The sequence below is a fragment of the Papio anubis genome, chromosome 5 (assembly GCF_008728515.1).
Source record: "Papio anubis isolate 15944 chromosome 5, Panubis1.0, whole genome shotgun sequence".
NCBI classification, from domain to species: domain Eukaryota; kingdom Metazoa; phylum Chordata; class Mammalia; order Primates; family Cercopithecidae; genus Papio; species Papio anubis.
This window is the reverse complement of record NC_044980.1, coordinates 87,416,719-87,443,162: the sequence shown is the minus strand read 5'-3', so window position 1 is coordinate 87,443,162 and position 26,444 is coordinate 87,416,719. Positions and strand designations below refer to the sequence as shown.

Here is a 26,444-nt window from a genome sequence, read left to right as displayed (position 1 = left end):
TCAATGATAAAATTTGAGCTTTCCAAGCAAAAATTAGAAATTTTGGAAAATTTGTATACTGTCAGATGGACAGTTTTCCAATACTACAAGATTCTTCTGATGAGACTACTGGTGATATTAACTAATGGGAATTTTTAACATTGTATAATGAAATTTATTAAGATTTAGAAAATCAGCATACCTCAATGAATCAATATTTTCCAAAAGGCTGGTACATTATGTAACAGAATCATCTATTTGTAAAGGATTTATTCAAAGTACAAAATAGACCAAGGGATTTTAATGTAATAGTGTGCCCAAAATAAACTGATATGATTTCAGATTCTATATTGCAACTAAATTTTAATAAAATTCCACTTGTTAAATTTTGGTGATCAAAGAAGAATATTCACAATTATCTGAAAAGGCCATTTAAATAACTCCCTTCTTTTCCAGCTACATACATGTGTAAGGTTAGATTTTGCTTATTCTTCAACCAAAACAATATTTCACCAAAGACTGAATGCAGAAGCAGATCTGAAATTCAGCTCTCTTTTATTAAGCCAGACATTGAAGAGACATTGCAAAATATAAAACAATACCACTCTTCCACTAAAATTTGTTTTGAAAAATATAGCTTTCTTTAAAGCTGTTTATGTTAATATGTAGTGGTTTGTTGAAATAAGTATTTTCAAAAATATTTCATTTTAATTTATAATACAAAAAATATAAGTAAATATAATTACATAAATAAAAACTCGCTGAGGTCTTCAGTAATTTTTAAGAGTACAAAAGACTACTGAGACCAAAAGTTTGAGAACTGCTGAGTTAGACAAATGAGAAAGCCTTAGAAAGGTAATTACCAAGTAAAGTTAATCAAAAGAATAAGCACTGGCAGCACTAAAGGATACCAGAGTACAGAAAGCAACATAGAAACAGAGCCTACGGGAGGCTGAGGCAGGAGTGGGAGGCCGAGGCAGAAGTGGGAGGCCGAGGCAGGAGAATCGCTTGAACCTGGGAGGAGGAGATTGCAGTCAGCCAAGATTGCACCACTGCACTCCAGCCTGGGCAACAGAGCCAGACTCCATCTCAAAAATGAAAAAAAAAGTAAAAAAAAGAAAGCAACACAGAAACAGAGCCTAGAAGGTCCCCATTTACAACCAGCTCCACTCCTAAATTCCTTCCCAGTGAAAGCTCTTAACAGCAGAGGACAGACTGGATCACCTTGGAAGAACTGAACTGCCATGAGCATTTCTGATGGCTAGCATGAATATATGCTAGAGAAGGAAAGAATGATATATCTGAAAAAATTTAAAGGAATACATTGTTACGTGATTATACACAAAACCTGCATTTTTTAAATGAAAAATATTTGATGAGCTGAAGTTTGAAAAGTCAAAGAAGATGGGTAAAGAAATGTCACAATGGCTGGGCGTGGTGCCTCACACTTGCAATCTCAGCATTTTGGGAGGCCAAGGCAAGTGGATCACTTAAGGTCAGGAGTTCGAGACCAGCGTGGCCAACATGGTGAAACCCCGTCTCTACTAAAAATACAAAAATTAGCTGGGCATGGTGGCGCATGCCTGTAATCCCAGCTACTCGAGAGGCTGAGACACGAGAATTGCTTGAACCTGGGAGGCGAAGGTTGCAGTGAGCCGAGATTGTGCCATTGCACTCCAACCTTCTAGCCTGGGTGACAGAGCAAGACTGTCTCACAAAAAAAAAAAAAAAAAAAGTCATGACATAGGGCTAGGTGCAGGGGCTCACACCTGTAATCCTAGCACTTTGGGAGGTTGAGGAAGGTGGATTGCCTGAGCTCAGTGTTCAAGACCAGCCTGGGCAACATGGTGAAACCCCATCTCTACTAAAATACAAAAAAAATTAGCCGGGCGTGGCGGCGTGTGCCTGTAGTCCCAGCTACTCGGGAGGCTGAGACAGAAGAATTGCTTGAACCTGGGAGGAGGCTGCAGTGAGCCGAGATAGTTCCACTGCACTACAGTCTGGGTGACAGAGTGAGACTCCATCTCCAAAAAAATAAAAAATAAAAAAGATTAAAAAAAAAAAGTTATGACACAATGAAGCACAAAATATTCGTCTGTATTACAAAAATTCAGACCTCCTCAGTATAATGCTCTTCAAAATGAGTTCCTATCACTGCTCAGTTTAAACTCTAAAGTGTTGAATTAGCTGTGCTCCCTGGAAGGAAAATGGACAGTAAACTGGTAGTGTGGCATAACTGCTGGCTGCTAGAAACAACTGCAGCTGTACAACCTCCCTGATACCCCATGGCTAAGGTCAGGGAAGTGATCTTTTGGGTAAATCTTAGCAAACACATAACAAAAGTGACAGCAAAGCACTACCATATTACTCAACTGGAATAACTGTATGCCCTACTAAGTAGAGCAAACAAGACCTTTTCCAGGAAGCATGATAAAAAGAAAACGCCCTAAATTTAGATTCTTAAGACCTAGCCTCTGGTTCAAGTCACATGTTTCCTAAGTTATCCATTATGTTAAATCGCCTCTTTAATCTTCATTTCCTCGTGTATAATAGTTAATCTAAATTAGTTGTTTTCTAATTCAGCTGTGTTTCCCAGTAACAAATACATTTTATATCCCCAATCCTGAAACCACATGTATCTGAAACAAAAATACAGGCTATGACTCACCAAATTGATGGCTTATAACCTGCCATTTGAAAAGCACTGAAATTATGGATCTCTACGTTTACTTATTAAAAACAACAAAAAGGTGGTGGGGGTTGGGGGGAAGGATCCTATGAAACTATATTTTTACCTTTGTGGCTACAGAGGTATCTTTGGTAAAGAGGCAAATAGACATTTAAGTGTTAGGCTAATATTCTAACCATGGATCCCAAAATACGGGGATTACAGGCATGAGGCCGGGCATGGTGCCTCATGCCTATAATCCCAGCACTTTGGGAGGCCAAGGCAGGGGGACTGCTTCATTACAAGAGTTCGAGACCTGGTTGGGCAACACAGCGAGAACCTGTCTCCACAAAAAAAATAAAAAAATTTTTTACATAGTAGCGCACACCTGTAGCCCCAGCTACTTGGGAGGCCAAGGTGGGAGGATCCCTTGGGCCCAGGAATTCAAGGTTGCAGTGAGCTGTGATGTACCACTGTATTCCAGGCTGGGTGACAGAGTGAGACCCTGTCTCAGGAAAAAAAAAAAAATTTTTACATTATATTTAATTGGCTACCTGAATTTAGAAATTTAGACAACAGTGTGTTTAACCACGTGATGCCAAAAATCAGTTGCTTAGCTAATGTTTGCATTTCTAAACTGTTACTGGGAACAGATGTTTTGATTCCTAACTGTTCTGGCTAACAAAACTGTATTCTAAAATATAAGAAGATAATGTAAGCACATATGACTCAAATGTTAGTATCAATGTCTGGCAGTAGGGATTATACTTTTCTTGAGGGCAGGAGGGGGTGGAACAGGCAGTAAAATTCAAGATTTGAAATTCAAATATATTTGTAAGTTTTAGCATATGACAACTATTGATCATTTTTACTAATACCTAACATTGAATACCGTGGCAACATGGGATTCCTCTAATATATGACTTCGGCTTTTGAACTCTGCACTGGCCTAGTTGAAGCTTTCTTAGAACAGTGCAGCACTTTGTATTCTTACTCAACTCTTCTTTCTTCCTTCCTTCTCTTCTTTTTAGGCTGTCAGACGTGCATTGAGGCCTAAAGGCATTTCTTTCCTACTCCCGCTTCCTCTCCTTTATTCTTCACAAGCAGTTTCCCCAATAAACATCTTGTACATCTAATCTCCTCTTGGCATCTGTTTCTTGGGGAATTTGAACAAATAAAGTGCCTTACTATACCAGGCACCACTATTAAACTCTATGCATGCATTGTTTTATTTAATCTTCACGAAAGGCCTATGAAGACATCATTATTCCCATTTTACAAATAATGAAACAGTAGAAAAGTAACTTTCTGTCATACAACTAGTGACAGAGTTGGGATTCGAATCCAAGTCTGTTTGACTTCATAGTTGGAGCCACAGACCTTATTTTAAAACAGTGAGTTTATTAAAAATAAAAAACAATACTACAGACCCTTGATGATTTTTTTCTGATGCCTGTGTACTTCCACACATTATTACATTTAATCCTAGTAAACCCATAAAGTTGACAGTATTACCACTTTACAGATGAAGAAACTGTGGCTCAGAGAATTTAAGTAACTTCTTCAAGGCTATCATTATATGTTCATTAGTTTAAGCTCAACTCCAGATCCTCTCTGAATTCAGTTGTTTATATGATACTGCATTGCCTAATTAGTCAAAATGACATTGTATCATTTTGAGCTTTTATATTTGTTAAAACTTTTTATATGGAATGTATGTATTTCAAGGGATGCACTAAAGTTTGGCCTTGTCCTCTGTATTTTTTTTGAGAGAATCTTTCACTCTGTCACCCAGGTTGGAGTGCAGTGACATGATCTCAGTTCACTGCAACATCTGTTCCCCGGGTTAAAGTGATTCTCTTGCCTCGGACTCCAGGAGTAGCTGGGATTACCGGTGCCCACCACCACACCCAGCTAATTTTTGTATTTTTTTGGTAGAGATGGTGTTTTACCATGCAGATCAGGCTGGTCTTGGACTTCTTGTCTCAAGAGATCCGCCCGCATTGGCCTCCCAAAGTGCTGGGGTTACAGGCATGAGCCACTGTGCTGGCCAACCTTGTCTTCTGTATTTTAACAAAGTCTGCATTTGGCCTTAGTGTTGGCTTTTAGAAAGTAAATAGTCAAAAAGGCCAGGTGCAGTACCTGTCACAAAAGTACTCAATCTAGGGAGGTGAGTAGGGGCTGAATCCAGCCCATACTTTGGTGGCCCAGCCATGTGTCCTTGCAGGGCTGTTGCCACAGAGAAAACGGTGCCTTTTTCCAATCCTTACAAAAGTACCATCAATTATCCCCTTTATCATTTTTTATTGGGTCTATTTGATGCTTCTCTCTTTTCTTCTTATTAGTCTTGCTAGCGGTCTATCAATTTTGTCCTTTGTAGGGACATAGATGAAGCTGGAAACCATCATTCTCAGCAAACAATCCAAGGACAAAAAACCAAACACCTCCTGTTCTCACTCATAGGTCGGAATTGAACAATGAGAACACTTGGACACAGGATGGGGAACATCACACACCGGGGCCTGTCATGGGGTCGGGGGAGCAGGGAAGGATAGCATTAGGAGATATATCTAATGTAAATGAGTTAATGGGTACAGCACACCAACATGGCACATGTATACATATGTAACAAACCTGCACATTGTGCACAGGTACAGAAAAAAAAAGTACCATCAGTTACACACTATATATCCAAGAGTTACGGATCCTCCAGAAGGGGGTGCCCTTTTCTAATCACACAAGGTGCTATAAGGGCTAGCTGTGAATCCGGAGGACAACAAGGTGAGAGGGCGGCTAATGCCTCATTATATACCCTTTCATACCTCATTAATTTTGCACCAAGTTTAAATTAAAAATATGATTGATATGGTAATACATGTAGTATTATATGTGTTCATAACCCGTGGGTCACCATTTCTCCTTCTACAATTTGTAATAAGAAAATAGATATGAATATGTCTAAATATTTTACTATAAAAATCTTTATTGTACTATTACTTAACAGAAAGAAGTCAGTTTAAAAGTTTTTACATATTTATAAAATTGAATAGCATGCAGGCCCTAAATATTATTTTATAGAAGCAAATTTACTGACATGGGAAAATTCACGGCGTAGCACATTGAAAAAAGCAGGTCACAAGACAATATAGATAGTATTATTTCATTTTTATTTTAAAAGCACATATATGCAAATCTGTAATAATACAGAGAAAAATCATAAGTTATTTCTGAGTGGTGGGATCATGGGCCACTCTTCCTTTTTCTTTCCTTTTTGGCATATTTGTAACACTCTAATATTTCTGTAACAAATGGGCATTTTTCCATAACAAAGAAAACAAATGCCAACTCCATCCTCCACCCCATCCTAGTTATACACACAGATTGCTTATTGTTAAATGCCTAACATCTTTAACTTGCCCACAGTTATCTACAGCTTGTCCTAAGCTCAGCTTTTTACCTTAGCTTTATTACCAGCCTTCATCCATCTTACATATCCAAAGTGACCTAGGTACTATTTCTGTTTTCTGACACCTTTGCATCTTCCAGTAGAACACTTCTCCCTCTTGTTCCCCTGCCAAAATCCTTACCATCCTATAGGGCACAAACTCAATATTACCTTTTTTATGAGGTCTTTCCTCATCTGACCTCCTGGAAAAAAAAAAAAAAATCTCTTTTCTTTGCATTCCCATCATGCTTTGTGTTCAATGACGTATGTGAATTGCCCCACATATAATTATTTTTGTATATAACTTTATCTCTCCTAGTAGACTCTAAGTGAAAAAATTCTTCACCTTTGTCTAATTTATAAAGCATTTTTATATCCACTAATCTTTTATCCTTGCAAGACTGAGCAAGAAAAAGAATCAGTATTTATTTAATAGCAGTTGTGTATCAGACATGTTTGAGGCTTTATATGTCAACTCACTTAACCCTCACAGCAATCCTATGGATCCATTTTACATATGAAAACATAAGCTCACAAAGGTTCAGTGACTTAGTAGTGTCATAGCTGGTTTAAAAAAAAAAAAAAAAAAAAAAAAGCATTACTGTGATTTTTTTAACTCTATTCTTCCTATTGCAACAACATGATTCTGTGTCCACCATTGTGGAAGACGTGAACACATATAAAAGCTCATATGAAACACATCAAAATTGATGAGGGTTTTCTGGCACACTAGAACTGCTATATTCAGATAATACTTGGGAGTCAACTAAAGTCAGAGGATTTTTGAGGTAGGAGGGACCTTATAGATAATCTAATCCATCAAACTCCTGTATGTTATAGATGAGAAACAAGATACCCAGAGAAATAAATTTGCTTTTGCACACATTTAGCAGCTGATCCAGGATTAAAAATTCAACTGGAGGCTGTATAGCAAAGTGGTTAAGATGATCACTTTTGGGGTCACAGGCCTTCATCCAAATCATAGCTGTGTTTAATGACTATGTGTAACCTAGGACAATTTACAAAGCTTATATTTGCCTCAGTTTTCGTATCTGTAAAAGGAGGATAATACTTACTTATTGTGCTGTGAGGAGTAATTTAACACTGAATAGCAGAGAATAAACACAGAAAAAAATATTAGATATTTTCTCATCTCCTGTCTCACAGTCCAGTCGTCTTTACAGAACAGCACATTGCCTTTTATGAATGAGTGTGGAGTGGACACTGTATTTCAGGGTTAAGGTGAGGAACAATAAATATTTATTTATGTGGTAAATCCTTTAAAAAAATGTACAAATACTTCTCAGTGGATAAATAACATTTTAAAAAGGAATCATTCATTCAACAAATGTTTATTTTTTATTTTTTAGAGACAGGATCTTACCCTGTTGTGCAGATTGGAGTGCAGTAGTGTGATCATAGTTCACTGTAAGCTATGTTTATTTATTAGAGGAAGTATAGAACACAGTAAAAAGAGCCAAAATTTAGAGGACCTGGATTCAAATCCTCATGCCTTAGCCTACCAAAGTATTGGGATTACGGTCATGAGTCATGGTTCCTGACTTATTTATTGAACTTCTATTACACGCCAGGCACAGTGCTAGATGCTGGGTATGAGATGATGAATAAAACAGACATAATCTCAACCTTCATAAGCACTGAAATTTGATAGCAAAATATCCCTGAGATCTGCCTATGGGATCTGTCTACAAGTCAATGCAAAGATCTGCCTACAAGTCAATGCAATGTAATCAAATACACATTAGTATTTGAGGCTAGCTATACCTATATAGTTGTAAAACAGGATATTCTTTAGAATTAAGTTCTATGTCATTTCTAGTATCGGTCATTTCAACTAAATTTTTATAAATTCTCTGAAAATTAGGCTATTTCTATTTCTCTAAATAGAATAGGTTATTGGGATGGGCAGGTTTAATTAAGCATATTCCCTGAAACTATGTGATAATCCCCATCTGTTTGAGGATTGTGTGAGTAGAACAGCACAGTTTTGCTAATAATTCCTTATAAATCATTACAGAGTTCAATTTTATGAATTTGTGCTCATTTACTCATTTTCTCTCCCTACACACACACACACACACACAAATATACATGTATACAAATGTGTGTGTGAAAAGCTGCCTAAAGAGATAGTTAGCTGATACTGTGGACTCAGAGTCACCAATATGCTTGCTGATGGTCTCCAGATCTTCTGTATTTGCCCCACGTGTTATGACAATGTACAGTATAGGCATTTGTTTGAATTAGGATAATAAAACTGGCCAAGGATAAAGGCAGTAAAGAAACTGCATTATTTACATGTCAAAATTACCTTATGGTGATGAACACATCCCTGAAGTCCCTTTTATCCTCAAGTTTTGCTATCCACTTGATTTCTGAATGTGACATACTATCTATCCATTTTTACCTGGGAGTGAAAATAATGATACTATTATGTTTACTTATAAAGGTATAGAGCACAGTTTAGAGCCAAAATGTAGAGTCAGGTAGACTGGATTCAAATTTTAATTGTGCCATTTAATTGTATAATTTATGGAAAATCACAACCTCTTTGAGTCTCAGTATAAAAGGTGTTGCAAAATAGAAATAATACAATTTTTGTGATTTTGTTAAGCATTAAATAAAATAATAAATGTAAAGTGCCTGGCAGACAGTATCTACTCTGGGTATTAATGATTGGCTACATTCAAGAACAATTAATAGAGATAAATCACTGCCTCTAAAAACTAGTTGCTGTACAGATAAAATATACAGTATCCCTGAAGTAATTTATAATACTTTCAACTGGAGAAATAAACAAAAAATACAAGATTCAACAAAATGTCAAAATTGGGATTAATGGGGAGATTATAAGTTTGTTGAATTATTAACCAACAGGGTTAGAAAATCAATGTGCTATCCTAAATATGGTTTGGCTGCATTATTCTCAAAAGGTAAGAAGGCACTGGCCTGGTGTAACAGGGGCCTTGAATTGAACATACTGCATTTTTCTTTATGGGTATGCTCCGATAAAGAAAATGTTTTTATGCAATACATAAAGAAAAATGCAATAGTACCTACAACTCTTTTGGGAACTGACTGTTTTGAAAAAATAACAGTTGCCTTTTACGGGGGGTTGGTGGGGAGGTAATTATTTAAACACAAGGTGGCAAGTGAAAACTACTTACCTAAGAAATTGCATTACTTAAGAGAAGTCGCCAAGGTTCACTACATCACATCTTTCAAATCTTAAATGAGCACCTTTCCTCACATTATCCCTTTGTCGGAAGCGATTTCTCTTTACAACTGTTCTGGCTACCTCAGACCTCCATCCACAATTCTCCTGAATCCTTCATTATCGACAAAGCCTGGGGCAGAGCGCAAGCATTCCTTTCTGAAAGCGCACCTACTTACAGATCACTGTTTTCCAAAAATGCATCTAATGCCCAAGCATGAAATTACAGGCTTGTTCTCTCGCGTCTCAGCCAGGAAAACAAAGACCGTTCTTCTCACCCAATTCAAATGGCGGGAGGAACCTTCAATTAATTCTAAATCAGGAAGGAACCTCCCCATCTCACTTCCCAAATGTTTGTAAAAGATGTCTTCTTCAGCCAACTTCCTGCCTTCCAGGCACGGCACCCCAGAACTACGGAAACAGTACTCAGGAATCGAGAGTGGCCAAACGCTGCTAATGGGAGATAGGACACTCGTTGATCATGGGCAGAGAAACTCGGCACAACGCCGAGTCACGGTACACGGTGTCTTCGGCCTCGCCCAGGGACACTTGGTGACCCGAGGTCGAGTTCCACGTTGGAGACAGATTTTGCGAGTGGATGAGACGGTAAGCCGGGATCCCAGGGCCTTCTCCAGCTGCACTGGGTGTCAAGCGACACGGGGTTGGATGGGGACTCCTTCTGGTTCAACCCTCGCCCACTCACTTCTCCGGCTGGCCAAAATGCTGCACAGAGCCCCGGCCAGCCATTAATATCAGACCCAGCAGAAAACCCAGTAAAATCACTTACCAGTCTTCCACCTCCGGTGCTGATCTAGCAGGAGCCTGACTCGCTGGCCAGACTCAAGCTCGGCACCAGATATTACCACCCTGGCGACGGCTCCGGAGCGTCACTGACAACCACCCGGAAATGTTACTATCGCTTCCGGGGCTGCCTAGCGCGCGGCGGGAAATTATTTCCCAGAGCCCGGATTAGCGAAGCAGTTGAGTGCTGCAGCGGCAGTCGTCGCCCCTGCCGCCGCCGCCACCGAAGGAAGCATCGCAGACACTTCGGCCGGGAAGGTAAAGGGGCTCAGCTAGGAAGACACAGTGTATTCTGTCTCTATGGGGATGTTTCCTCCCCGGGCTGTACCTCCGAAGTTTCTGCCTACCGGCTGCGAGGCTAGGAAGGGAGCGGCTGGGGTGAGCGGCAGCGGTGTCCGGCGGCTCTTGCGCTTTCTAGCCGCAGTTCTTCCGACTTCGCTCTTGGCGCCAGAATTGGTGGGCTGCGGCTGCAGACCCCGCGACGCCTCGCCCGTGCCGCTGCGGGGACTGCCACCGAGCGCCTGTCTGCAGTACTGGGCTGAGCCGCTTCCCCCGCTCCTGCTTGCGCAGCTCTGCAGCTCGGCCCGCAGCCTGGAAGGCACTAGGCCCCCCGCGTCTCTCGTTTCCATAGAACCCATTGGGACGCCTCATCCTGATACAGAGTTTTGGCTGCTTTCCATAACTTAGCGTCTGCGAAGGTGGCTGGGATCCCCCAGGCCCACCTTCCTGTGACGAAGAAAATTGTGTCATTCTTTCCTCTCTGGTAGAATTTTTTTAAAAAAATATACTAAAACGGCAGTGATCCTATCTCTGACTGCTATAGGCCTTTAAACACAAACACACACACATACACGTTTCCCTGAAGGGAGGGTCTGTGTTCCTGGGGATTACATTTCAGCTGCCTGAAGGCTGGAAACAAGACTAAGTGGCTATTTTAAGATTTCTTCCACTTCCAAAACCTCAGATTAAATATTGACAAAAAAAGAAAAAAATTGGTCCGTCTCGGGTACTTCATACCATTATTTGACTCAGGAGTTAGATGGAGCTTTGTTTTGGAGGCACCAGCCTCTTTTTTGACGAATGACTTTCTTATTTAAAAAATCGTTGTTGTTGAAATACTGGGAATGAATATTTGAACTGAATTTACAATTTATGTGTGATGGACAATGCACCTTGTGGACTTTTTGGTTTATGTTATACCGTTGTGCCTCAATTCCTGAAAATATCTGTGGATGTGCAGGATGTTCTCATTATTGGAAAGTTTGATTACGTCTATTGCAGGTGTTCAATAAGTTGCTAGTATGAGGTGGATTTATAGAAGAGAGTAAGTTTCTTTATTTTCTTGTCCTGTCCTATCCTGTACTGTTTCTTTCCTTTGCTTGCTTGCTTGCTTGCTTTGACAGAGCCTCGCTCTGTTGCCCAGCCTGGAGTGCAGTGGCGCCATATCAGCTGGCTGCAACCTCCGGCTCCCAGGTTCAAGCAATTCTCCTATCTCAGCCTTCCGAGTAGCTGGTATTACAGGTGTGCGACACCACGCCCGACTAATTTTTTGCATTTTTAATAGAGACAGGATTTCACCATGTTGTCCAGGCTGGTCTTAAACTCCTGACCTCAAGTGATCCGCCCGCCTCGGCCTCCCAAAGTGCTGGGATTACAGGCGTGAGCCACCGGGTAACTCTTGAGTATTCTTAATTTAAAGGAACTAGGATGTGCAGATACTTGAATGTTTAAGTCAATTTTATTGTAAAGACAGCTAACCTTCAATACTGCAAATAAACCCCTATTCTGTTTTCTAAATCCAGATTTTATTATGCGTTAAGTAAAATTGAATTACATGACCTAACATTTTCTTGCTTCCCTAAAGCATAAAGCGTGTATCACCTGAAAGTCACTGAAAAGATGATCAAATGTGGTTACTTTTCATAATCAAAATTCGGAACTCTTAAGATTTCATAATAAGCATCCACAATTTCCACTGATGTTCAAAAACATTGCGTTTTGGGAAACCAGTAGTATAGCTTTTATTTATTAGTATTTTCCTTATTATATGTATCTTGATTATATTACCCTAAAGTAGGGTTTTCACCATTTAAACATTTTTAAAAAGTAAAATAAAAAATTATGTGTTGGCTTTGAATAATAAATCCTAAACAAAACGAACTCTCTCAAAAATGTAACTAAAATGAAACATCATCTGTTACTCTTGTAGTTGACCCTTTGAATATGCTAATAGAAAATACATCTGTATAATGTACTGTGTACTATTTCTGCCCTTATAAGGGCATGTTACTGCTTAAAAGTAGAATAACTCTGGAACTTTTAAGTTCACTTAATTCATACTTTCTGTCAAAATGACTTTGAAATTTAAAACACACTGGTTATTTTTGAGGAGGAAGAAAGGCTTTGTTGTATGAATTACTCTAATGATTGATTGATACCAAATCACTTTTGAGGGGAAAATAATGAAAACTTTCTCATTAGACCAAAAGAGCACTCTTGAGATTGTTTCTAGAAATGCTTTGAAATTTTAGACACTGTTATTTTACTGAAAATAATTTATAATTATGTTTAAATTTTTTCAATGATATTGCTGTTCTAAATGTCTTCCCACCTTGTACTGTTCGTTGCATGTAATGTATCTTTCTTTTGTGTTAGCTGAAAGTAGATTGCTTTATGAAATTATAATGTTGTTAAAAGTATTAGGCTAAGTTCTGAAGTTCTTTTCAGCTTGGTGTTGTAGAAAAGGCATATAATTTTTGCAGAAAGACTTATCTGTGCATCTTGTTTTTACCATTTACTAGCTGTGTACCCTTGAAGTAGTTTCTTAATCACTCAGATTTTCCAGTATCCTCATCTGCACAAGAAAAATAAATAGCACTTATGTTGTGAAGAAGGAAATTAGCTAACATTTATGAAGTGTATAAACCACAGTAGGTCCTCAGTAAAAATTGAATCCTGCTTGTTCAACCTTAGACATATGCTCTTCCTAAGTAAACCAAATTTCCTAGGATACCAAAGCACATTTGACTTCTGTCCTCTATGGCTAACCAATATCTACTGTCCATCTATTCTTTTTACGAACCTTTCATCTCTTGACCAGCTTGCTTCCTTAAGGACTCCTTCATCCCTAAGTTAACATCTGCCCAGGCTGTGCCTTGTACAGTATTGGATAGATTGGACATCTCCATATGTTCCCCTAAGCTTCTCATTTCTTTCTGACCATATTCACTTTGCTGCTTGTTCTGTTTCTTCCTTCTAGTGCTAAATTTGTCATCAGAGGGACTAATTCCTGCTTCTTTCCCAAATAATGCCATGGAAGTAAGAACAGCCCTCAAGTCTCATCACTGGATACTTCTGTCAAATAATATTTATACATACACACACGTGTATGTGCATCTCTCTCTCATGTCTTTGAAGGATGGGGCAGGAAATAGACACTGTGTCTTTAAAAAAAAAAAAAAAAAGTCCGAAGACCAGCTGAGTTACACTAAACCAAGGGCCTAATTTGGCTTCTAGGCCTAAAGGGGCCAGAATTTCTGAACGTCACTTGTAGTTAAAAGCCAAACAGTATTTTACACACACAGTGTAAGTACTGTGACATGTGTCTGCCTTTTGCAATATTGGTTCAAACAGAGATCCAACACTTGGACCCTTTTCAGTTTTAACAGTTATTTGTTTACTTTCCCAGTTAAATGTTTTGAATAAGAGAAATCACGAAAATTTTTCAGACTCTCTAATTCAGAGCAAAAATCTTGACTGCATTCCGTGCTGGGTATATGCTTTTCAGATGAGGGGAGTGTCAAATAATTTTCCTTAGTTTGCTGTAGAAGTAGGTTTAAAATCAAAAGAATTCACCAAAATAACAAACACTAAGAAACCACTAGTTTTCATAATATGACCTTAAAACCATGAAGAGTATTAAGTGGCAGGGAAAAATGATCACGATATAATATTACATAAAAATGAAGATATGAAACAATGTAATATCCAAATTTTGTTATATATATATTTTTACACTCAGATAAAACCTAAAAGTCAACATCCCTCCCCAGTGTTAACAATGGTATTACAGGCTGAAGGAATTAGAGATGATTTTAATCTTTGTGTATACTTTGTAGTATTTTTCAAATTTTCTATAAGCGGATGTTAAAATTGAAAGGTCTGTAAGGTTATTTTGGGAGGAAAATTTTAGTTCTTAAATACAAATATATATTTATAAATATATAAATCAAAGTTTTTTATTGTCTTAAATATTTATTTTAGCTAATGATACCATAAAATTTGTTTCTAAGATTACTTCTCTTTTATAAGTGGGGCTGGTTTCTTTTATAACCAGCCCTATGTAACGTAGAGTAGGGAAAGGTTTATCCTTATTTTCCTTATAAAACCCTATTTATGCATCCCTGCCTCTCATTTTTGTAGCACCTTCCACTTTTTCCTAAGGGTTGTACCCTGCTCTTTCATCTTGCCTCTGAAACCACTTTTGTATTCATATCTGTATTCCTGTCTTTCCTTGTCTCTGAGCTCAATTTTCAACATGTTCTTCAAACATGTTCTAGCTATGTGTTACACTATAAAGAATTCAAAGGACCTAAAAGGCTAGTTTATAATAAATAGTGTTCTTAATTAAGATGAAGAGTTCTATAGGTTTTCTTTGCATTTTGGACTGGCATCAACTACAAAGGAATTTCAGGCATCAAGAATAGGCCCATGTAGGAGATATTTTGGGAAAGTCCATACCACAGAGACAGTTGCTTGCTATGCGTAAAGGCCAACTCTATTTACAGTCATTGTGTCCTTAGTTGTATTTTATTGTTCAAGGTAAGTAACTAATTTTTGTTAATTACTATAAGATGTTAATTATTACTACAGAAGGACATTTTCTCATAACTAAGAATGTCATATAATTTTAACTTTTTTGACAGTAAAGATAAAACTTTTAACTGTAAAAAGTCATGCTGTCTTTTTTGCTTTTTTTTCCCCTCCATTTTTTGGTGTTAGGACAGTATCTTCTGTATGAATGCTCCAAGGGACACCCCCCATTAGTTCTATAAAGATCTATAATTTTTCTAGAAATAACCACTGGTACAATTATGGTATATTGACTTTCCTTCTTGTGCTGGAAGACTTCTAGAAGTTAGCTCTTGATCCTCCCTACCCCAGACATATCACTTGCACTAAACTTGACTGTACTTTAAAGGATTTTTAATTGTCTGGGTTTGATATGTATTAAATCAATTATAGTGCTCTTTTTGGCTTCATTGACATATCAGGTTTATTGTATTCTTAATCCTGCAGGGTTAGAAAGAACCGTCAAACCATGAATTTTATAAATCAATCAATCAATGTATCTATACATGTTTATATTTATTCCTACATATACAGTTTTCCTGTGTAACTGCATGAATTAGATCCTATAATCCAAGTCATTCACTTGTCATATCATGTGCTGTAAAAAAGCATTACTAAATGTATTATAAACTCTCTTGTTTCAAGTAGATAATTTTATTGTAGAAAACTGTTATAAAACTGTGCTAGTTATTTTGGGCCATCACTGGGATTCCTGATTCTGTTAAAGTTTAGCTAATAGCTCAGTTTTTTTGATAAACTTGTGACTACAATATCCTGTATTCTGATTTGTTTTTAAACATATGCACAGTTTACGGATAATGTTTGAATCAGGAAATTCTATTTTTTCACCTTTGTTTCCTACTTCCCTTTCCTCTGCATGTTTAATTTCAGTTTCATATTTAATCATTTTCAAAGGAAATAAATTGCTTTAAAGGGGTTTCCTGATTTCTGCTATTACGCAGTTAGTCCTATTTTCATTTTACTATGGGCTCTTGTTTTGACAGAAAATGCTGTTAAATATACAGAGTGGGTTATTTCCATCGTATTTATTTTATTATAAAGACCATATGGTTTAAGATGAAAACTTTGCTTTACACACTAACTCCAGTAAATCCAAATAATTTAATAATTTATACATGAAACCAGAATACATTAAAATGTTACGTTGTTAATAATATTCAAATTGTAAAATAGCTGTTAACATGATCTGGAAACAGCAATGTAGGATATGTTTCCTTTATTTCTGTATAACTTAATTCTGAGAAAGCAGAATAATAAAATTTAAAGGACAAGCTTTAAATAAAACTCTTTTGGGTAACAGTGTTATAACAATTTTTTTACTATTTTTTGTATATTCTGATTACTTAACATTAGTTTTTATATGTCAATTTTTAGAATAATTAGGCAAGATTTTAGATTTTTTAAAACCACTCAAACTTCTTTGGCAATATTCCTGAAATAGCCATTAAATAGCCCTTGAAACTCTAAAATACATTAAAAATATACAAGTAGTAGGAAAAGCATATGTGCCTGTAATCCCAGCTACTTGGGAGGCTGAGGCAGAGAACTGCTTGAACCCAGGAGGCAGAGGTTGCAGTGAGCCGAGACAGCGCCACTGCACTCTAGCCTGGGCAACAGAGTGAGACTCTGTCTTAAAAAAAAAAAAAAAAAAAAGCCAGGCGTGGTGGCGGACGCCTGTAGTCCCAGCTACTCAGGAGGCTGAGGCAGGAGAATGGCGTGAACTGGGGAGGAGAACTTACACTGAGCCGAGATTGTGCCATTGCACTCCAGCCTGGGCGACGGAACGAGACTCCATCTCAAAAAAAAAAAAAAAAAAAAATTGGATGATTAATACAGTAAGGGGTTCCTTATACAAGAAGCTTAATTTATTTACTGATGAAACTGTTTCATGTATATGATTAATTTTTCATAAGAGACCAATCCCTAGTATGTGCACTTAAAAATTTTACACTGACTAGACCAAATCCCTGTAACTTTTTAATAAAAACATTTATTTCATTGGAGAGCCTTATCTTTAAGGCACTTTCTTATATTCTGTATCTGAGTTTTAGAAGGTTAAAGTACATTGTACCTCTTTGCCCCTTTTGCAGCCAGTTGAGAAATGCAAAAATCAGATAAATTGAGGTTGAAATATCAGCTTTTTTATTGAGTAAACGTTGTTTTGAAGATGATGGTTTTTGTTTTGTTTTGTTTTTCCCTCATCCTTCTGCAAGAAGGCAGTGGTTTTGATATGGAACCATAGTGTGCTTCTTAGTACATAGCCTCTGAATTGACTTACCCACACAGGCAGTGCAGGACTACTACTGGCAGCTCCTTAGGATGTGTCAGAAAGCATCGATATGGACCTTCTTTGCAAATCTGCAGATAGGCTGAGCAAAGCATATCCATTTAGTTGTCTCAAGGAGCTTCTCCAATGAAATGGGGAGTGATGAAGGGTAGAGAAAAACTAAGAGTGCAGTTACCCTAGCCAAACTTCCTCCTCTTCAAAACTCTAAGCAAGGAAATAAAAGTTCACTTCTGAGTAATGCTTTAAATTGTTTATATTGAGACTTACTTTCAATTTTTACTCTTAAATGAATCTCAACCTTTATATATGTTGTATTTATATGTCTTTAAAAGCAGACTTTTGTGAAGAATGTTTCTCACTTTACCAGTTGTGTGCTATTAGTTATGGGCTCAAATCATTACAGTTTTTGAAGTTTACTTGTAATTGTATTGAAAGAAGTCATATTTCTTTGGTTGTTGAAAGTAGCTACTGTTGTTATTCTAGCTATGACATTAGTTAAATATTAATAATCCATAGCTATGATGACCAAATTGTTAGGGAAATGAAAAATTGCCCTGATTTCTCTAGTCCCTGCTTTCCTTGTCTGTGAAAAGATTGAGATTTTTCTCTAAGATGCTATCTAGATCTCCAGTTCAACCTCATGTAAACAAATAAAATTGTATTCTGATGAGAAATTCTATGAGTTATGTACTCCCTAAACACAAAGTACTTTTTGTGAACTACATTAAAATATGGATTCAGGGTCCCTATGAAAATAAACTTAGATTAAAAAAAAAGTGATTTTTCAGTTTACCTTGTAAATGATGAAATTAACATATATATAGCAAAGTTAAGAAATATAGATTGCAAATAGGATCCAGGATTATTATGTGTACACACTTTACTAAATTATTGGATATAAATGCTGTGAGACCATGAGTTCTATTCACTTCTCCGGTAACGTGTACGTATTTAATATCTGTCCACAGAGGCTTTAAAGTCTTTGTGGAGTATAAAATCTGATTGTTTCATTGTCTGTAAGTTTCAAAAGCTCTTAGCGAACAACAGTAGTTTGTTTTTTTTTTTTTTTTTGAGTTGGAGTTTCGCTCTTGTTGCCCAGGCTGTGTAGTGCAATGGTGCGATCTCAGCTCACCACTACCTCTGCCTCCTGGGTTCAAGTAATTCTCCCACCTCATCCTCCCAAGTAGCTGGGATTATAGGCATGTGCCACCATGCTAGGCTAATTTTGTATTTTTAATGGAGATGGGGTTTCACCATGTTGGCAGGCTAGTCTCAAACTCCCGACCTCAGGTGATCTGCCCGCCTTGGCCTCCCAAAGAAAGTGCTAGGATTATAGGCATGAGCCACCGCTCCCGGCCAACAATACTTTGTTTGTTTGTTTGTTTGTTTATTTTTAAGATGCAGTCTCACTGTGTCGCCCAGGCTGGAGTGCAGTTGTGTGATCTCATCTCATTGCAACCACTGCATCCCAGGTTCAATCGATTCTCCTGCCTCAGCCTCCTGAGTAGCAGGGATTAAAGGTACCTGCCACCATACCTGGCTAATTTTTATATTTTTAGTAGAGGTGGGGTTTCAACATGTTGGCCAGGCTGGTCTAGAATTCCTGACCTCGTGATCCGCCTGCCTTGGTCTCCGAAAGTGCTGGGATTACGGGTGTGAGGCACTGCACCCGTCCCAACAATACTTTTTAAATGAAGCTTGTATAACATTATTATCCAATATTTGTATAACATTCTGTCATTTTCTGAGGAAGAATATTTATTCATCAATGTGTTTTAGTGTCAAGTAATGTATTAATCCAGACTTTCAATGTTCAAATCAGAAAGAAAAAAAAACCCTCACTTTTTTAAGGCCACATTTTGAGAAGATAACTTTTAAAACTAGTTTCTATCGTATGTAAGTAATTTTAACATTGTTTTAAGAGTTATGCCTAACGTCTTTAATTCATTATATGTTTAATAGTTTATTTTTAGTACTCATAGTTAAGAAAAAATAATGATGTCAACCCTGTGAATAATATCTTTAACATGTTATCTTCTGTACGTTTGTATTTGCTAGATGGAAGATGGTGCCCCAAAGCATATCATCCAAATGACAGGATTTAAGATGGAAGAAAAAGAAGCGCTAGTCAAATTACTTCTAAAACTAGATTGCACTTTTATTAAGAGTGAGGTAAGAAACTTAGCAAAATGTTCAAGGTATATTTGAAAAATAACTAGAATTAAAATGCTGGCCTAACAATGATAAAATGCCTTCTTGATATTGTAACAATAAGAAGAATGTGTTATAAAGGCAGTCTTACTTTAGTAACATTTCTTGATGTGGATTTTTCCCTCCAGAAATACAAAAATTGTACACATCTTATAGCTGAACGCCTATGTAAGAGTGAAAAATTTTTAGCAGCTTGTGCAGCAGGTAAGTTAACTGTCTTCCCCCAACTTTTGAAAACAATCTTCATGTTAAAGAAAAAGTATTTTATTCTCTGGAGAGATAGCGTATTTATATATCAAACCTCAATGTGTTTTTCTGATATTTTTTGAAAATATTTAATTTTTTTTTTTTGCTTATTTTTCTTCTGAGTAAAATTCTGTAACACATGAAAAATGTATTAAATAGGCAAAAATATTTTCCTCAACAAGGATTTAGTGTGTTTTATATAAGACAAAAAAAATACATTAACTAAAAGACTGGCACAAAATGTCAAAATCTTAAGCTTTTGTTAAAGTCTCAGCTGTTTTCAGTCAAGTTTTCTTTCATCTGTCATTTGATACAGTCAGTGCTTTTGTTCTCTCTCTGCTGCTTCTTCTATCCATATTATGAAACAATGGTCATACTATTTTATTTTTTTAAGATATTAAATTCTATAGATCCAAATTAAGACTTAGTTTTCTCCTGTATCGTTTTGTAATTTATAGCTTTCTCTATTTTTATAGCTTTCTGTATTGTGATTGATCTAACATATCATTAGTCTACTGATTGCAAAAAAAAAAAAGCGTATGTAACTTGGGTGAATTTATCCTATTTTAGATTAACTTACAAGGAAAACACTTGCATTCATTTGTAACTTTACAAGTGAAAACATACATTGTCCATAGTGTTCAAAAAGATCATTGATGCCCAGATAAAGAAACTGTTGGTTGGGTGCGGAGGCTCATGCCTGTAATCCTAGCACTTTGGGAGGCCAAGGCAAAAGGATCACTTGTGCCCAGGAGTTTTAAGATCAGCTTGGGCAACGTAGCGAGATCTCATCTCTTAAAAAAAAAAAAAGTTATAAAATGACCTGAAAAATTCCTTAACTCAATAAATTTGTTTTACAGAGTAATAATGCTGTGAACAATATTGGAAAAGCAGTTAGCATAGGAGGAAGAATATAAATCTAACCCAAAATAGTGAATAATGATAGTAATAATAATTCAAGTAATACCACATTTTATTTTGGATTTTAAAGCTTTAGATTTATGTTTAGAATTATAGAATTGTAATTTAGAATTATATTTAAATGAAACTATAATTATAACTAAGTTATAACTATGGAATTATATTTAGAATTACAATTATTCGTCATGGAAAAGATTACATACAGTGTTCAGTGATATTGTAAGCCTCTCACTATCAAAAAATTTCCCCAAAATGCATAGTTCAAAGATAATTTTAGCAGTGTCGCTTAAGAGTCTTATCTTGAAAAAGGTTGACTTTTATTTTATAATTGATCTTCGTTGTTTATCATTTATCAGAACCAAAATTCCTTTGTGACTGACAGCTCATTTGCTTTCTAGGAAAGTGGATACTAACCAAGGACTATATAATTCATAGTGCCAAAAGTGGCAGATGGCTTGATGAAACAACTTATGAATGGGGATATAAAATTGAAAAAGATTCCCGTTATTCACCTCAAATGCAATCTGCACCTAAAAGGTGGCGTGAAGAACTGAAACGCACTGGTGCTCCAGGAGCCTTCCACAGATGGAAAGTTGTCCTCCTTGTTAGAACTGATAAGCGAAGTGATTCTCTTATAAGGTAGGATGTGATTACATAAAAGCTAAAGCAATTCGCGAGAAAATAATTTTGATTTGTATGAGTACTTTCTGTATTTTTTTACAATTATTAGCCCAAATGAGCCATGGTGATTTACTCCAATCTCCTAGGTAAGCCATTATGCTCTTTTAGACTTATGTGTCTTTCATAGAACAAAATCTACTTTACAATATTGTTTTAGATTATTCTGGATATCTCTATTTTACTTTCCATGTTATTCCTTTCGACCAACTCAAGCAAAACAAAAAAGGAAAACTAATTGGGAGGTTTTTGTTTCTAGTTTTGAAGCACTTTTAGACTTGCTATTATCACAAAAGCATCATTCTGGGTTTATGTAATGCTGTCTTCATTATTCATACTGATTTCATCATAATTTTATTTCATTTTGTCCTTGGCATATTTTTGAAAGCTTTTTTATTGGGTAAACTGTATTCTAAGACTGCTGTTACTTGTTTTATGGCAAGAGGGTGGGGAGTGTTTTTGTCTCCGTTAGTTAAATGTAATTTATAATCAATAAAATGCACACAAATTAAGGGTATGTTTGATGAGTTTGGACAAATTGATGCACCCATGTTACCCTCACTATAATCAAGATCTGTTCCGGGAGGCTGAGACGGGCGGATCACGAGGTCAGGAGATCGAGACCATCCTGGCTAACAGGGTGAAACCCCGTCTCTATTAAGAAATACAAAAAACTAGCCGGGCGAGGTGGCGGGCGCCTGTAGTCCCAGCTACTCGGGAGGCTGAGGCCGGAGAATGGCGTGAACCCGGGAGGCGGAGCTTGCAGTGAGCTGAGATCCGGCCACTGCACTCCAGCCTGGGCGACAGAGCGAGACTCCGTCTCAAAAAAAAAAAAAAAAAAAAAAAAAAGATCTGTTCCATGTACATTATCCTATAATGTTCTCTTGTGTCCTTGAACATTTAGTTCTGTACCACCAACACCGGGCAACCACTAATTTCCTTTTTATCACTATAGACTAGATTTGTCCTTTTTAAGAGGTCCTTATGAAGGGGATCATACTTAAATACTGCTTTGATACAGCTTCATTTGCCTAGCACAGTATTATTAAGGTTCATCCATTTTGTGTATGCCAACAGTTCATTCCTTTTTGTTGCTGAGTAGTAGTCTACTCTATGAATATGTTACAGTCTGTTTATTCACATATTGGTAGATATTTGGGATATTTTTTGTCTTTGCTAATATAAATTGAGCTCCTATGAACATTTGGGTACAAGTATTCATGTAGACATGTTTTTAGTTCTTTTGGGAAATATCTCAGAATGAATTTATACTATTTTAGATGGCAATTGTGTGTGTAACATTATAAGAAAATGCCAAACTGGCCAGGCATAGTGACTCGGGTCTGTAATCCTAGCACTTTGGGAGGCCAAGACAAGAGGAGATTACTTGACCCCAGAGCCTTAGATCAGCCTGGGCAACATGGCGAGACACTGTCTGTACAAAAAATTTTTTTTTTCTTTTTTTTTTTTTTTTTTGGCAAATTAGCCAGGCTTGGTGATGCATGTCCTAGTCCTAGCCACTTGGGAGGCTGAGGTGGGAAGATAGCCTAGAGCCCAGGAGTTGGAGGCTGCACAGAGCTATGAACTGTTTTTCAAAGTAGTACCATTTTATATTCCCAGTAGTGGTGTATGAGAGTTCCAGTTGCTCTGCAGTTATTTTGGCACTATTACTGAAAATCAGTTGACTATGTATGTGTGGTCTATTTCTGGACTTCCTGTTTGGTTCCAGTGATCTCTATATCTAACTTATACCAACATTACACTGTTTTGATTACTGTATCTTTATAGTGAGTCTTGAAATTAGGTACTATGAGTTTCTTAATCTTTTTAAAAGTTGTTTTAGTGAATCTGGATTCTTTGTATTTCCATAGACATTTTTAGAATCACTGTCAGTTTCTGTGAAAATGCAAACTGGTATTTTGATTGGGATTGTATTTTATAGGTGAAATCTTAAAAATATTGAGTCTTCCTATTAGTGAACTATGTATCTCTCCACTTATTCTTTAATGTCTTATAGTTCTCATTATATAAATCTTGCACATATTTTATTAAATTTATTCCTAGGTATTTTGTGTTTTGGGGTGCTATTGTAGATTGCTCTTAAACTTTTTATCTGTGTCTTTTGAGATAATTTGCTTTTCTTCTTTATTTTCTTAATGTGTTGAATTATACTTGATTGATTCTTATTTGTGTATTTATTTATTTATTTATTTATTTATTTATTTATCTATTTTGAGACGGAATCTCGCTGCATTGCCCAGGCTGGAGTGCAGTAATGCAATCTCAGCTCACTGCAAGCTCTACCTCCCGGGCCATTCTCCTGCCTCAGCATCCTGAGTAGCTGGGACTACAGGCACCCGCCACCATGCCCGGCTTATTTTTTGTTTTTTTTTAGTAGAAACGGGGTTTCACCGTGTTAGCCAGGATGGTCTCGATTTCCTGACCTCTTGATCCACCCACCTCTGCCTCCCAAAGTGCTGGGATTACAGGCGTGAGCCACTGTGCCCAGCCACTTGATTGATTCTTAAATGCTAAACCAAACTTGTATTCTTGAGATAAACTACTTCATCATGGTGTATTTTTTTCTGGTTCATTTTTAATAGTTTTCTGATTCTATCTGCAAGTTTTTTAAAATGATTTTTGTATCCTAAACCTGATAAATGAAATCTATGTAAATATCTAAACTTAATGTCATGTTTAATGGTGAAAGATGTTTTTCCTTATGATTGGTAACAAGGCAGGGATGCTGAATCTTACAGTTTCTGTTTAGACTTTACTAGATGTACTAGCCATTGCAATAAGCCAGAAAAAGAAATGAGGCATAACATTGCAAAGAAAGAAAAATAATTGTCTTTATTTCCAAAGACATGGTTGTATGCTAAAAAATTTAACCAAGATACTAGAACTAGTGAATTTAGCGAGATCAAAAGACAGCAGATCACTGTATAAAATTTAATTGCATTCTTATGTACTAGCAAAGAACAATTGGAAGTGAAATTTCAATACTCATTTTGGTTTTATTAATTTTCTCTGTTATTTCTTATTTCATTGATTTCTGTCCTTGGTTTTATTATTTCCATCCTTGCTTTAGGCTTAATTTGCTTTGGTTGGTTTTTTGTTTTTGAGGTAAAAACTTGGATCACTGATTTTAGACCTATTTTTCTGTTAGTTGCCCCCAAACATTGCTTTATCTACATCACACAAATTTGTATTAATCGTGTTTGCTTTTTTATTAAGTTCAGAGTATTTTTAAATTTTCTTTTTTATTTCTTCTTTGACCCATTGATTACTTACAAGTTTATTATTTAATTCCCAATTACTGATAAAATAACTTAATTTTCTAACTGTAATTTTGGATTAGTCATTACTTCTGTTAGTCCTATCAGCTTTTGCTTTACATATATTGAAGTCCTGTTATCAGTTGCATATGTATTTTGTCAATGGCCCTGATTTTGTAATTTTTATTTATATTTTCTATTACCTCAAATACTTGTCATTGTGTCCTTTGACCAACATTTCCCATTCCCCCACCTCCAGCCTTTGGTAACCACCATTCTGCTGTCTGCACCTATGTGTTCAACTTTTTTAGGTTCTATAAATCTAATTTTTTTTAGACTTTCACATATAAGTTAAAAATAGTATTTGTCTTTCTGTGCTGGGATTGTTCACTTAGCATAATGTCCTCCAGTTCATCCATGTTGTTGCAGATGATATAATTTCTCTTTCTAAAGTCTGTATAGTATTCCATTGTGTATATATACTATATTTTTTATTCATCCATTTATATACACTTTAGGTTGGTTTTATAACTTGACTATTGTGAATAATGCTGCAGTAAATATGGGAGTGCAGATAGCTCTTTAACATACTGGTTTCAGATCCTTTTGGTATATACACGAATGTAGGATTGCTGGATTATATGGTAACTCTGTTTTTAGTTTTTTGAGGATCATTTATGCTGTTTTCCATAATGGCTGTTTTAATTTCCATTCCCAACAACTAGGGAATACCAGGGCTCCCTTTTCTCTATATCTTCACTAATAATCATCTTTTTGATAATAACCATTCTGAGAGAACTGAGATATAATTTTCATTTTCCTAATGATTAGTGATATAGAGCATTTAAAAATTTATCTGTTGGCCATTTGTTTATCTTGTTATGAGAAGTGTCTATTCAGATCCTTTGCCCATTTTTAATCAGGTTGTTTTCTTGTTATTGAGTTGAGTTCCTTGTATTTGGATATTAACCCTGTTTTACATGTATGGCTTTAAAATACTATCTCCCATTCCACAGATTGCCTCTTCATTCTGTTAAATGTTTCCTTTGCTGTGCAGAAGCTTTTTAATTTTATGTAACCTCACTTTTCTGTTTTCATTTTTGTTGGCTAAACTTTTGGAGTCAAATCCAAAAATTATTGCCCAGACCAATGTCCTATAGTTTATCCCCTGTGTTTTTTTCTAATAGTTTTGCAGTTTCAGGTATAAAGTTTACAGTTTTTCTTTCTTTTTTTTTTTTTTCTTTTTCTTTTTGAGACAGAGACTTGCTCTGTCGCCCAGGCTGGAGTGCAGTGGCCGGATCTCAGCTCACTGCAAGCTCCGCCTCCCGGGTTTACGCCATTCTCCTGCCTCAGCCTCCCGAGTAGCTGGGACTACAGGCGCTCACCACCTCGCCCGGCTAGTTTTTTGTACTTTTTAGTAGAGACGGGGTTTCACCGTTGGCAAGGCTGGTCTCGAACTCCTGACCTCAGGTGATCTGTCTGCCTAGGTCTCCTAAAGTGCTGGAATTACAGGCACCAGCCACCCCACCCAGCTGAGTTGATGTTCTTATATTCCTAGTTTGTTGAATGCTTTTATCATGAATACTTTAAATGCATTATTTTCTTAAATTATATAGAAAATGAAGTGTGAAATTGCAAACCAAAGTTACAGTAATACTAGCTTTTGAACTAATAATATTTTTTTCAAAAAAAAATATATATATATATGTATTTTTTTTTTTTTTGAGACGGAGTCTCGCTCTGTCACCCAGGCTGGAGTGCAGTGGCCGGATCTCTGCTCACTGCAAGCTCCGCCTCCCGGGTTTACGCCATTCTCCTGCCTC

At 36.7% G+C, this 26,444-nt stretch overlaps 2 protein-coding genes across 7 annotated transcripts in view; one reads left to right on the top strand and one right to left on the bottom strand.

The window, feature by feature from the left end:
* Positions 1–10,234, bottom strand: part of KIAA0825 (KIAA0825 ortholog) — a 239,425-nt gene extending 229,191 nt beyond the window's left edge. For both annotated transcript variants that reach the window (XM_031666300.1, XM_031666301.1), the window contains exon 1: positions 10,115–10,234. The gene's annotated coding sequence lies outside the window, so the exon portion shown is untranslated. The remainder of the gene's footprint in view (positions 1–10,114) is intronic.
* A 34-nt stretch (positions 10,235–10,268) lies between these two features.
* SLF1 (SMC5-SMC6 complex localization factor 1) overlaps positions 10,269–26,444 on the top strand; it is a 76,629-nt gene continuing 60,453 nt past the window's right edge. For 4 of the 5 annotated variants that reach the window (XM_021940180.2, XM_021940178.2, XM_021940179.2 and 1 more), the window contains exons 1-4: positions 10,269–10,386; positions 19,346–19,459; positions 19,627–19,702; positions 21,064–21,304. In XM_021940180.2, coding sequence (XP_021795872.2) covers positions 19,346–19,459; positions 19,627–19,702; positions 21,064–21,304 — 431 coding nt within the window. In that variant the 5' untranslated portion in view covers positions 10,269–10,386. Of the gene's footprint in view, positions 10,387–11,692; positions 11,800–19,345; positions 19,460–19,626; positions 19,703–21,063; positions 21,305–26,444 lie in introns of all 5 variants that reach the window. The other variant, XM_021940177.2, reaches the window with a different exon arrangement.